The 14,704-nt window shown below is 36.0% G+C and overlaps 1 protein-coding gene across 11 annotated transcripts in view; it reads right to left on the reverse strand.

Annotated features, from left to right (window-relative positions):
* Positions 1-4,923: 4,923 nt before the first annotated feature.
* The window catches only part of jar (Myosin heavy chain 95F jaguar), a 119,968-nt gene continuing 110,187 nt past the window's right edge, over positions 4,924-14,704 (reverse strand). For all 11 annotated transcript variants that reach the window (XM_071679707.1, XM_071679699.1, XM_071679700.1 and 8 more), the window contains 3 exons: positions 12,891-13,020; positions 8,754-8,836; positions 4,924-8,221 (listed from right to left, as the gene is read on the reverse strand). In XM_071679707.1, the coding sequence (XP_071535808.1) occupies positions 8,070-8,221; positions 8,754-8,836; positions 12,891-13,020 (365 nt within the window). In that variant the 3' untranslated portion in view covers positions 4,924-8,069. The remainder of the gene's footprint in view (positions 8,222-8,753; positions 8,837-12,890; positions 13,021-14,704) is intronic.

The raw sequence follows: 14,704 nt of genomic DNA on the forward strand, positions 1-14,704 counted from the left end.
CCTCCCCCAACGCCGCTGCCGGACAAACGATTATAGTCATTAATTTGTACTGTCCTTCTCTTAATATGATCATGCGGTATTATACTCCTGCTATAAATAAGTGTATTTAATTTTTGTTTGGAGTTCACATACCTGTGGTGGTTCATGGGTTGATTGGTTATTTGGATTTTAGGCCTATCTACACCCAGGGTTATTAAGACTATCAAAGTATAACTATCAAACGGAAAAGAATCTGAACAATTACAGGTATTCAAGATGAATTTAAGACCATGCACGGTATCGCTGCATAGTCATGTTAGCAATATGATTACGAAACAAGTTCTGAAAGTTTCGCTGAGCAGAGCAGGTGTCTTTTTTTCATCTCTAATTTCAATGGTGGACACATTAGCACTCATGAAAATTGAAAAGCATAACTTCCTTAGCACACACACACACACACACACACACAGTTTTTTTGTGATGTAGGTAACATTGCTGACCATGATTCACTCACGGGCCCAACCACGTTCGATTCCTGAGCGCGGCAGTCGAACTTTCAGCCAAACCAGCCGTTCATCATCACCTCTGAGATGGTCAATAAATGAGTATCTGCCTTAGACTGGGGTGTGTGCCTAGACACAAACACAAAAGCGTAAAGACATGATCTCGTACATGCAGGGAAGGTTAAGGGACGCATACGACAGTAGAACTCCATATTGTACTGTATAATTAAGTAAATATATACTGCGAGTATAAAACTCTCTCCCTGTACTGTACCAGTGAGTAATTTTGTATATGGAATTACACACATACACACTTTGCACTCCCTTACAGTAACAATCTAGTGTTTTAGGGGCTACTTTAGGGATGATGGTCCTTTCAACCACATAAAAGGGGAAAGTAGCAGGTCAGTCTTGGCTGTTGTAGTTTAACAAGACATCGCCCGATGGAGCTATACCACACAGTTATTTTCTTTTTTATTAGCAGACGTTCTGTAATAAACAAGTGCATGCTGCACAATGATTCTCTAGTTTAAAGTACTTCACAAAAATACAGAATGTTGAAGCAAAACAAATGCCAAATGAAAAATAATCTATACAAGGATAGGTTTAAGAGGCAACAAGTCAAACCTTTTTGAAAGATGAGAAAATTCTAATTATAAAGGAAGGTAATTACAGGGAAAAAGCCTTTCTGAAAGATAAGAAAGTTCTAATTATGAAGGAAGGTAGTTACAGGGAAATCTACTGGAGCAATTTTGTTCTGGATATGTAAATTCTTAAGATATGGTTTAAAAAACTTCCAGTGTCAACTTGTAAACTTAATGCACAACGTCACGGTGAATAATACACTATTACGGTAATTGATCCCATTTTCTTGCCCAGTTGTATGGGAACAGAAGATTTCAGATGGGATAGTCCATTTGGAAAAAGTGGCAGCATATCGTTGATTTTGATTATGTGATCTGAGAAATAACTAAAGAATCAGATCAAAAAATAAAAAGTATGATTGGTAACTATGGCGAGTTAACAATCATTTTTCTTCACTGGAAAGTGGAATTTGTCAGAATACAAAATAATTACATGAAAATTTGTGAAATATATAATAAAAGAATAAGTACATAAGTATGATACACGGGAAATGGAAGGAACGGGTAAGAAAAAAAAGTGCTTCAAAAGCAGATATCATAAACAGGAGAAAACAGGTAAGCACTGTGAAGACTAATGACAAATAAACCAACATTATCTGTAAAGTATAAATAAAAAAAATAAAGAATGCAGCACACACAGGAATGGACAGCAATAAAGCTGAAAGTGCCAAAATGAAATCAAAATCCATAAATTTAACAGAAGGCAAATTGTCAATAAAAGTAAGTCAGAAATATTTAAGGGGAAATAAGGGGAACTATGTGGTGTTGAATACAAGTTGCAAAGTGTATTCAGGGCTGAGGATAAATAATTATGAAAAGTATCATGGTTGTTTGACTTGAGTGGAGCAGTAAGGGAAAATGCGTGAAAGGAAATTTCGAGTAATTGAGGATGTATGTAAGGTAATAAGGTGCAGATGGGGGCGACTTTCTTTTTTGAGTTACATGCTCTAATCATTGCCATCTCGAACGAAAAATAAATGGAGTGTAGGAAATAAGTGTTTCTGCATCTGACTCTTTAAGGTGGAAAGATTTTAGGAAAGTTGAAAAAATGAACGAAGGAAGAGTATGTCACGGTTGTATTTTTGTGTGAGTGGCCTCCACACACAATCTATGAGAAACAGTATCCAGGCACATACCATGGGTCCACATCTTTGTTATAGGAAGACATGAAAACAGCTCTTGAAAATAGATGCCCAAATAATCTTTGTAGAACAAGGAGAGGGATGCGACAAAGGAGAATGACAAGGGATAATATAGGAGGTGATAGCTGAGGATTGCCGGATTGCATGTAGAGTGCCCTTTTATACAAGCAAAGGGGCAAGAAATGAATACTCTAGTACATCTCTTGAGTATACAGTACCTTGTATATGTATGAAAGGCATAGTGACAAAGAGGGTGGTGGCTTCCAGAGAATCTCTGACTGAGAAGGAACAGTGTGGTGGATTCAGAAGTATAGAATGTTTGAATCAGATGTTTGCTGAAGAATTTGTAAGAAGCAATTCGCAGAGGGAATTAAATGGGGCATTTATGGCCCTGAAGATGTTGCACGATAGGAATGACAGAGGCCACGTTGCTATGAATACTTGGGGTAAGTGGGGAGTTGATATATGCCGTGAATTCTTACCAGAAAAGTAAGGCATTTGTGCACATTAGGTATATAAATGGGATAGTGGTTCCCAGCGAAGGTGTGTCTGTTACTTTGGTTATTTACAGCTGTTTACAGACTGGTGATGACAAGGGAGGTTAAGTGTAAGGCTTTCAATGAGAAACAGGAAGTTGAATCAGATGTGAATGGAGGTGTTTATGTGTGAGTTTTGAGTCTTTAACGCACTATGAATGCGAGTCTTGGGTCTTTAGCACAATGCTGCTGTGAGTCTTGGGCCTTTAACACAAAGGAATGGAAGTGAGTGGACATGAAATGCCAAATGATCATATGTGATGTGAGATAGGATAAAGTAAGAGAAAGAAGCGAGGTGGTAAGTGCAGTGTGGTTGAGGTAACTGACCAAAGTGTGCTAAATACATTCAAACACAAAGAAGGAATAAGCAAATACTGACAAAGACGATCTATGTGTCAGAGGGGAAGACCATGATGGACATGGAAAGATAGAATGTGGGAACTTTTGGGACTGAACATTGAGGAGGAGAGATAAGCACAAGATAGAATGAGTTGAGTCACTGTGATATATATGGTGTGTGTCAAGGTAAATCATGAAATATTTTGTGGGGTTGACTCTGGGTTGTAGGTTCTAGTTTCAGTGCATTATCAATGACAGCTACTAGGAGGATGTACACAAATGACACCATTATTCATTTATGACTGACACTATATTTCTATGGCAGGAAAAGGAAATTATCTTATCATTATATTTGATCGCCGTTTCCCGTGTCAGCAAGGTAGCACCAGGAAACAGATGAAGAATGGCCCATCCACTCGTATACACATATATACATATACATAAATGCCTATACACAAACATATACATATCAATATACACACAGACATATACATATATATATACATGTACATATTCCTACTTGCTTGCCTTCATCCATTCCCAGCACTACCCTGCCCCACAGGAAACAGCATTGCTAGCCCCTGCTTCAGCAAGGTAGCGCCAGGAAAACAGACAAAAAAAGGCCACTTTCATTCACACTCAGTCTCTAGCTGTCATGTGTAATGCACTGAAATCACAGCTCCCTGTCCACATCCATGCCCCAGAGACCTTCCCAAATGTTTCACATGTCCTGGTCCAGTCCATTGACAGCACGTAGACCCATGTATCCCAAATTGTTCCAGTTTACTCCATTCCTTGCATGCCTCTCAACCTCCCATATGTTCAGGCTCCAATCACTCAAAATCTTTTTCACTCCATCCTTCCACCTCCATTTTGGTCTCCTGCTTCTTTTTCCCTCCAACTTTGACACATATATTCTCATTGTCAACCTTTCCTCACTCATTCTCTCCATATGTCCAAATCAGGTCAACACACCCACCTCTGTTCTCTCAACCACACTCTTTTCATTACCACACCTCTCTCTTACCCTTTTATTACTTATGTGATCATCAAACCACCCTACACCACATATTGTCCTAACATTTACTTTCCAACACATCCACCCTCCTCTGCACAATCCTATCTATGGCCCATGTCTGGCAAAACAACATACCCATTTTTGTTTTCCAAGATGACGTTTTTCATTTATTTCTGGTTATGAACTAAATCCTGGAGTAAGATGGTTGATAAGTTGGTACTGAAATGCCTGAGGACACATGGTTTGAGGGAAATTGATCTTGTAAGGAATGACAGTGCAAGGGAGAGGTGTTGTTGTATGCACAGTATGATTGAGACAGCTGACCAGGTTATGCTGAAGTTGTCTGATCATATGGAGAGGATGAAGAAAGGGAGACTCAAAAGATCTGTCTTACATGGAGTAATGAACATTTCAAGGGAGACCAAAAATAAGGGAGGATAGAAAGAGAGGCTATTCAATATCAGTATCTGAACAATAAGGAGGGTGAGAGGCATGCCCAAGACAGATTGGATTGCTTCAATGTGGCATATCAATGGAAGGTAAAATGATGTCAAGTGGGCTGGATCTGAACATGTGATGCAATCAGGTAAACCATGAAACAGTCTATGGGTCTTGACTGTGAATGGTTGGCTCTGTTTTTGGTGCATTTTACATAAAAGCTAGGGAGTGGATGTATGCAAATAAGACTATTCATCTGAGAGAATTGTGTATAAAAGAACTGATAAAGTCAATACAATTCAGTTCCATGAGAAAGGAAACAAATTTTACTTCACATTTTATTCAATATCATCTGATAATGCTAGAGACTCATTTAAATGTACACTCTTTAAATGTATTGTATCTAAAGTCTCAGAAGTTATATCTTACTACCCTCAGAGCCATTTACAAATGAATAGAAAATGCATTAGGATTATTTCAAAGCATAAGAAATCTATATATGCAGTGTATAAGCGCATACAATGAAGAAGCTGAACACGTTCAATTTATGAATTTTTTAAATAAACTAAAAGTCAGTGTACCCTGTCATACAAACTGCCTCACTTCAAAAATATTCATCAAAGTCACATACTAATGCAGCTTACAAAAAATCTTTAAAAATGAATTTACACTTAAACACACTTTAGCTCTACTGGAAAGTATTTCTGATGCTTAAAGCATCTGACCTTTTAAAACAAAATGTATTTTGTTTTGATGTTTGGAGTTGCAAGCAAATCTCAATAAATAGGTCTAAAGAAGTTGCACTTATTTCATCAACCCATTCTATAAACAGTACATAAGAAAGTGAATAACAAATATGCAAGGCATGCAATTACTTTTTTTTCATACATATTTGCCTCTTCCCGCATCTGCGAGTTAGTGTCAAGAACATATGGCTGAGCCATAAAGGGAAAAATCCTCACTTGGCCCCTTTCTCTGTTCCTTCTTTTGGAAAAGTAAAACTTAATCAGATATATTTGTTGTTATTTTAGATTAGATTGGTCAGGGGAAACCATACTACTAAAGTTCATATGGTTATGTGTAAGGCTGGAGATTGCAATGTTTCTAAACAAAGTACATAATTTGTCTACAAGCAGCAGCCAAGCATAATTTTGGCAACTACTAACTTCTAAGCAGGAAATCATAAACTTCTATCATTCAACATTCCCCCCCAAAAAATAATAACTTTTAAAAGGTACAAAATAATTAAGGAACTTGAATAAAAGTTATGACATAAGTGACCTTATATTCAGAACTAGTAATATATCTCATTTGAAGCAGATGAGAAGTGGAAATTAAATAAAACTTAGAAACACATGGAATGATACAGTTTCCTGGCAAGAAATAAAATAAATGCAGTATTGGATGGTGGAAATGATAAAGGAATGACTATTCTCTCCATACAGGAACCTAACAACTGGGTTATTTACAGTAGAATCAAAGTAATTTGAAAAAAAATACAATCAACTCTGTGGTTACTCTGCTTTTTGTTAAAATCAAATGGGGAAATAACACTTTCTTTGGAGCACTCTCCAATTCTATGTTATATTACCAAGTTAGCATGATTTTGCAACATGTGCCATGATGTTTCAGTATCCTGCATCCTTAAAAAGGTGATGTGACTAGTAGCTTAAGATGGACTAAAGGGGGAAATTACATGAAAAGACAGTAATGATGACCTAGTGGTTAAACGATGAATTTGGCACACTTCTTCAACAATCAAAATTATCTAGGTAAAATATGTGAAATTATAATCATTTTCTTATACCGTTTTTCTCTGCAAGAGTTGTGAATTACTGAGGTTCTACTGTAGTAACAAAGAGGTGATCAGGCACAAATTACGACAGTGGAATGAATTATATGAAAGAAAGGTATAAATGGTAACCTAATCCCATCAATCTGAAAATAATTGAGCCCTACAATACATAACTGAATTAGACAGCTATATAAGCGGCTGGGAAATAGTATCGTATAATAATCTTTTATATAACATAAAAACACCACGATAGGAGTCCTTCATAATACAGAATGAAATTCCACATCATAATGTAGGGAATCTGGGGTTCAAACCAAAGCAACAACTGACAAGAGTCTCTACTGTTCACATTACATCACAAATAACTTAGCGGCACCATCCCAAACAATATCTATCTTAATATATATCACAATTATTTATTCCTCTAAAAATTTCATATAAAAAGTTACAACGACTGTTAACTTACTACACAGCAATTGATAATGCCACCACAAATGCAGATCTACTGACACCACTTGAAAATAATTAATACATCAGACATAAAATCTGTTCACCAAACACTTTTTACCAATAATGCCCTTCCACAACATAACACAATAAAATAATATCAAACTACCTCCAGTTAAGCACATTTCTAAGTTCTGTGTTAGGGATGGCACTGTGAACATAACCTGCATTTCTCAGTTTTTATGAACACCTGCATACTACTATAATTCTGACCAAGGTGAACACTCTTTAGTAACTGATTTATCTACATAGCATATCAAAGACCATTCACTCAGTTCTAAGTAGAGGAGGTACTTGATTACCATGTATCAAAAAATTCTATTAGATGCTGGACAAAGCACAGTGGGACAAACCATTTACCTTGTGACAAAATCAACTGGACTGTGTTAAAGTTATCATTCTCATCCACAGAAGAGATTACGTCTTGCTGGAAACAGACTCATTACAAAAATAACCTAAAAGGTACTGTGTATTACAAATAAAGAAAATCTAAGGCAGTACAGGCAGTTTCTGTAGAGGAATCTTCACTTGTAAGGCCGTGTTGAGTCATACTAGCACCCCAAAATCTTTCTAGTTTACCAATGAGTTTATGGATGCAGTATTTTGAAATATAACATGCCTTATTCACTTATTTCTATCTAACAATCAGTTCTTGTTACATAACTCTGCAAGTACTCTCAGTGCATCAGCATGCACTTATGAGTGAAAACGCTACAAAACCTACTTAGTTGTTCCCATATGTATGGAAAAATATCCTTTACACTTATCCTGCCTATGCCTTATAGCTGCGCTAAACCATGGTTATAATATTCTGTTAGCCACCACAATTTTAAGGTTAAGATCTTTTCTATATCATTTCATCAAAACCCTTTCAGATGGTATCTATTTATCAATCTTTAATGGTCATATAACATATCAAAATACTTTTCAAGAAAACCTTAGACTGAAAGTTATATATATTACTTATACAAACATACTAGAAATAAAATTCAATTTCAAACTTTTTACCATATAATTTGTAATCTTCATAATAATTGAAATTTTCAATTCTAAATATAAACTTTGAAGATCAATACTCTACTATCATCTTAAGGATAATAAAAAAAAATCTATACATAACAGAACATGGATAACAAAATCTTTTACTTTGTCATTTTTTTCTTATCTATTAGCGTTTCCTGACAGATGGACGCTCATATAGTTTCCCACCATGGCGAGACCATTCTTTCTCATATTCATGTTCAAGGATCTCTGCACCACGTTTCCTGGTCAGTCCAGTCTCCTCAAGGCTTAGCTCACACATCTGCATATCATCACGGCCTGCAGTAGAAAAAAATCATAGTTACTCCCTTACACCATGCACTTAGTGGACTAATTGACCTTGAAGATCCACATAAGCACTACTATGGGAGATTTGGTACTATGCTCATTCTCCCAAATATTCTTTCCAAGTTTTGTACTACAACTTAACAAAATAATCAAACAAACAATCTCAAACACCAAACTATCTGTACTTGAATGTTTCCTATCATTCCTATACCTTTTGTTCCTTAACATGTCTTTGAGTATGTTGATTTATGCCGGTATAGGTATCAAGCATGTAGAACGAATGTATGTGTGTGTACATATTTGAGCTTATTTGTGTATGAGTATAAAACTGTATAAGTATACAATGAAAAACATGTTTTCAAGCAAATATTCTGAGAGGCCTCTAAAAGTTAGTAGTACACAGATGCCATATAAAAATGGAAATGCCTACAATCTAAAATATCAATTTACACAGTAAAGTGTTTCCAAGGCTGAGAGGCTACAAGATCATTATGTCATGCTCATAAACCCTCTATAGACTTACCTGCCACAAGTAATATTGGAGGTTTATCAGGATGTAACTCCATCTGACGAGCAATCCAGTCACCATCAAAATGAGCATACCACCTGTTGGATAATCAGTTCTCCCTTAATCATAAACTCTACATCACACTCACCACAAGACAAATTCAAAAAAAGCTTCCCTTTTATCCAGAATTATACACAAAACAAAGAACTTAATAGAAGCATTTTCCACTTTATCATGAATCTTAGACAACAGAGACTACTTAACAAATCATAAAGCCAGAGAGAGGTTAGAAATATCATTTACACACATGAAAAACTTTGGCATCAACAGATTATATGACGAACAAAATGACACTAATCTGCATCTTACTTTACGAGTCAAAATTACCATTTCAGCAACAAATCATCAAATCATAGGAAAAAATCATTTTCACTCTTAATTAGATTACTTTTTCCACCAACAATTTTCTTTTTTCATACTTGTTCACTATTTCCTGTAAGAGTGAGGTAGCGTCCAGATAGATAGGATTTCCTATAAAATGAGAAATCTAGGATTATAACAGAATCCTTCTCCACAATTCCATAATGCCATTAAAACAGTTTTGAAGATAATTTACAATTTCTTAATATCAATAAGACAAACCATACTTTGGAATTCATGCAAAGATACAATGCATTTAGCATCTCATGGAGTTTGTTCAATGTGTTATCAATACATAAATCAAAACATAGTGCATATGGCACTGATTTCAGAAAGCTCAATTAAATGTACAAGGATTACATCATTAAAGGTTTCAAATATCTATACTGTTTCTGAGCAACTACTTAACATAATGTGCACACTCCATGCAGAAGTGGGATGTGATGACATTGGTGAGATAGTTGGCAAATATGTTGTGCATGGAGTGAATGAGAATGGATATAATCTTGTGGATATTTGTGCTGAGAGGAGTTGATTCCTTGCAAACACCTTTATTCAGCACAAGATGATCCACAGACATACGTGGATGAGGAATAATGGAAGAGAAGAACAAAAGGTTTTGACTAAGTGGCAGGGGATGAAAGACTGAGAAAGGTCTTGCTAGATGCTATAGTTGTGAGTGGATTCTTTGGAGACTCTGACCATTTCACAGTTTTTGTGAGGATGAGTATCAGGGAGAAGTGGAGGTGTGGTTTAAGGAAGAATGGAGAGGTAAAAGTGTAGGCAAGCTAGATGAATCACAAAAAATGCAGAAAGTAGTATGAAAGGAAGGCAACTGTGTGCTTAGATGGAAATGCAGGAAAGGAAGGAAATTGAAAGCTTAGATGGAAGTGCAGTATATGTAGGGATGCAGTCATGACTGAATGAGGTGTCTGAAATGTTTAAAGAAATACTATCAAAGGTTGTAGAATTAGTAGTTGGATACAAGGTCATTAGATATAGGAATAAAAAAGGCAATGCATTGTGGACTGAAGAGATTAGAAGTGCTGTGACATGGTGGACAGAAGAGATTATAAATGCTGTGGAAGAGAAGAAAAAGGCATGTGGTAGATTGCTCGATAGGAATGTACCAATAGAATTTCAGCAAAAGGAGAAAATATAAAATATGTAGAATGTTAAAAAGCTGATAAAGGAAAGCAAAGAAAGAGTAGATGAAGATTTAGGAAGAAAGTTTAGTGAAAATTTTGGGATAAGAAACTATATGGGAAGGAGGTGAAAAAGGAAAGAGGCGGACATAAGAATGGATATGTTAATGTGAGAAGAAAGGAAAGGGAGTGCTGAATCAAGAAGAGGAAGTGAACGGAAGATGTAAAGAGTATTTCTAAAGAACTGATGAATGTGGGAGAAGGGGAGGTGGCAGTTGTTACATGCATGAGTATGGAGGATAGAAGAAAGAGGATAGAAATGCAAGAGCCTAACATCAAAAAGGCAGGTTAGAAGGGCAATAATGAGGCTGAAGGTAGGGAAGGCACCGGCAGTGGATAGGATTATGGCTGAAATGCTGAAGTGTGGAGGAGAAAGTGCGAAAGAGTGGATGCATCTGATATTTAATTTAGCATGGAAACAAAAGGTTGGCTTGCCTGAAGATTGGGTGAAAGCTATTATTATTCCTTTATTCAAAGGAAAAGGTGTTAAGGATGGAAGTAACAATTTTAGGAAAATAAGTCTGTTAAGTATAATAGGAAAAGCGTATGCAAGAATGTTGATTGATAGAGTGATGGAAGCGAATGAATGCAGAATAAGTGAAGAGCAAGGGGGTTTTAGGAAAGGTTGGGGATATCTGGATCACATTTTTGTGGTAATGACCGGGAAAAGTATTCAGCTGAAGGTAAGAAAATGTATCAACCTTCATGGATCTGGAGTAAGTGCATGACAGAGTCGAGTGGAATGCTTTATGGGATGTGTTAGGATATATGGGGTAGGGCGACAACTGTTGGTTGATGTGAATGCCTTCTATAGAGAAGCAAATGCATATGAAGAATGGATGGAGAGTTGAGCAAGTTTTGGTATAAAAGTAGGTGTGAGGCAAGGCAGTGTGGTGTCACCATGGCTTTTTAGTATATCTATGGTCGGGGTGATAAGAGAGTTGAACACAAAACTAGGAAAAGGGGCGAAGATATGAAGCATAATTGAGATATGGTGGCTAGTGACAAGCTTGTTTGCAGAGTGAAGAGGAATTGCAGGTTATGTGCTTTATGATGTATGTAAGCATAGGCAATTGCAGGTAAATTTGAGTAAAAGTAAAGTAATGGTGTTCGAAAGGAAACATAGTGAAAGTACAGATTCTGTAACACCATATAGAGTGAAAGGAGAAAGTACTAAATTGTGCTGTGAATATGGGGGGGGGAAGACTGTTAGAGGTGAATTAAGAATTTTGGGGCTGTCTTAGGTAAGTTTGGTGATAGGGAAGGAGAGATAAGGGAGAGAGAAGTACAGGGTAAAAGAGTCATTGGGTCCCTTAATAGAATAATGAAGGGTAGAGGTGCTAGTATGGAAGTGAAGGGAGGATTAAGGGACAACATACATAGTCCTCCCAACCCTGACCTATGCAGCTGAAACATGGACATGGAATGAGTCACAGAGGTCAAGAGTCCAGGCTGTGGAAATGAGATATTTGAGAAGAGCATCTGATGTGACTAGATGGAATGAAGAGAGAAATGAGGGGATGTATGAGAGAGGTGGCATGGCATTGAATGCAAAGGGAATAAATTGTTGTGTAGTAGTAGTGGAAAGAATGGAAGATGGAGAATTTACAAGGAAAATGTGTGATAGGACAATTAAAGGGGTTGGTGGGAGAGGAAGACCACCTGTGACATTGGAAAATAGGGTAGAGGAATACTGGAGGGAGAGCAACTGTGGAAGAATGAATGGAATGGGGTATGTGAGGGTGGCATGTATGGACAGGGATGAGTGGAGACTCTTTTGCCATGCTAACCCATGATCGGAGTTCCCAGAGGGAACAAGTGTCAGATAGATAGAAAGATAGATACATAGATAGATAGACAACATATTCAAAAATTCTAATCAAAGTGTATGACACAATTTAATGTTATTAATGTATCAAAGGGATTTTCTAAGATTAATCTAATTCAAAGCCCATACACCATCTCCAATCAATACTCATGAAAAATGATTTACATAAAGGTAACAGCATATGAAACTCCATGACACTTATTAATCACTAACCACATACATACATCACATCAAATCCAGTTCAGCATTAAATCATTTATGAGAAAATCAAACTGAATAGGACACCATCTCTAATGTTTCAAGAATTACCTCAGAGATATTGTTTAATGAATTCTTCATACAGAAGTTACAAATTCAAAACCACACAAATTAGTAAAACTACTTAAGAGTAAACAAAAGCAAATTTAGAGAGAATAAAGTCAGTTGTTCTATTAGACAAGAAGATAATAAGTCCGATTAGCTCTACAATGTACAGAAAATAATGAAAGCCTTATGAGTCATGCATGACAAAACAAGCAACATCTGTCAATTAATACAGTACTCTTCACAGTATTCATATCAACATAGAATTACTTGCTACACCAGACAAATTTAAAACGATGGTTTCCTCTTAACTGGACTTTAAACCCTTAAAATATTGCATTTTGGAAAAACTGATTTGGGAAATTCCCAAAGGATTAATCAAAAAACAAAACCTACCAGCCCTTCTGCTGCTGTTCACCACGGTGCTGATCACTTGGACGTACAAAGGGAATTCGGAAATATCGCTGGCTATTACTGCCTCCCGGAGTTGCAACCTTAGGAGTCACACGGGGTGGGTTGGCCTTGGCTGTAAAACACATGTATTCATAGGTCACCTGAATGTACAAAAGGAAATGATATTTCACTTGTCTGAAAAACTGAAAAGGAGAGACAGCTATGCTACTCTGAGTATCAACTCTGATAGACACAATAAAAGACTTTCATTTTGTAATGACATTCTGGTTTAACGAACAAGTTAAAAAAAACTGCATTCTTTGTACAGAACCCAAAAGCTATTACAAAATTTCTAGTCACAAGTGTAAATCACAATTCTTGATAATTTTTAAGATATACAAGTTGGTAATGATCAAACTGTTCAGATAAAAGTTGATTATGATCAAACTGTTCAGATAAAAGTTGATAATGATCAAACTGTTCAGATAAAACTTGATAATGATCAAATTGTTCAGATAAATCTTGATAATGATCAAACTGTTGTCTTCTCCTTGAGTGAAGTTCACAGAAATATTTGTGAAAGATTAAATTACATTTTTAATATGCCAAAGGGAGCCTTTGTATTCATGATATTTTCCATAGAGTGAGCTAGCATACTTTTAAACAATGGCAAAGCTAGCAAGAGCCTTTGGATAATAGAACTAAGCTGTAAATACAATTGAAAGTCACTAGCTAGGAACAAGTTTTCATCTCTCACTAACTTCAATATTATTCCTTCCCACTTCACAGTTTTCATATCCGAACCACTGAATGAAACTCTCTGATGAGTAATCTAATAAATGTTTTAAACAGAATGACCATGCTCTAAGCAACAATATGGTGTCACTTTAAATAGTAAAACTTTCATCTTAATGAATTTCTATCCCATAAATTCTTATATTATCCAAAAACAATCTTTTTTTTAAAAAACTGTGTATTCTCTGTTTGATTGGATATTTTGATGAAAAGCTACTGAAACCATTTTCTTTGGTAAAAATCATAATGAAACTGCCATAAAAAGTCAAGGAGTGTATATAAGCAGCTGCAGTGTAAGTGGTGGTAGCGGAATTAATTAACTGGCTGTTGTCTCGGTAAAAGAAATAGGAGAGTAACAAAATCCCTGCAACCTTTATCTTTAGACTGTTGGAGGGGGAAGGGGAAACAGTTCTAATAAAAATAAGTATCATAGGCTTTAATTACAGTAAAATGTAGTAAAATTGTTGAAATAAAATCTGAGAATGATTTTAAATGTTTGATAAAATAATATTCAGTAGAACCAATTGAAAAGTGAAAGATAAACATGACATCATATAAAATCACAATATACAAATAAACAGAGTAGGAGCCAAAGCAATGTATAACAACTAGCTCCAACACACTGGAAGCATTGACAAAAAAAAATATGAATTATCTTTTTCTGACAATCATAATCATGAATCAAAGGAGAAGCAACACTACAGTACAGTGCTGTTTGGAAAGGAATATGCATCAATCACTAACAGTGAGGAAATGGGAGATCAGAGTAAATATGCATTACAAAACTAGTTTCCAGCAGATGAAAAATGACTGTTTTTATGGAAGTATTATGTGAAGGTAGTGTTCAGATGAATGAAATAGGAATTGCTTTAGCTTTCTGCACAAGACCCTTGAACCACAATTACCTGTTTTGTATGCATGTAGGTTTACAAATATGCAGACTGCACTGCACACAGAAATTTTAAACGTCTTTTGCATTAAGTAATTATCGAAAGTATAACAAAGAAATACATGATGGACAT

The sequence above is a fragment of the Panulirus ornatus genome, chromosome 30 (assembly GCF_036320965.1).
Source record: "Panulirus ornatus isolate Po-2019 chromosome 30, ASM3632096v1, whole genome shotgun sequence".
NCBI classification, from domain to species: domain Eukaryota; kingdom Metazoa; phylum Arthropoda; class Malacostraca; order Decapoda; family Palinuridae; genus Panulirus; species Panulirus ornatus.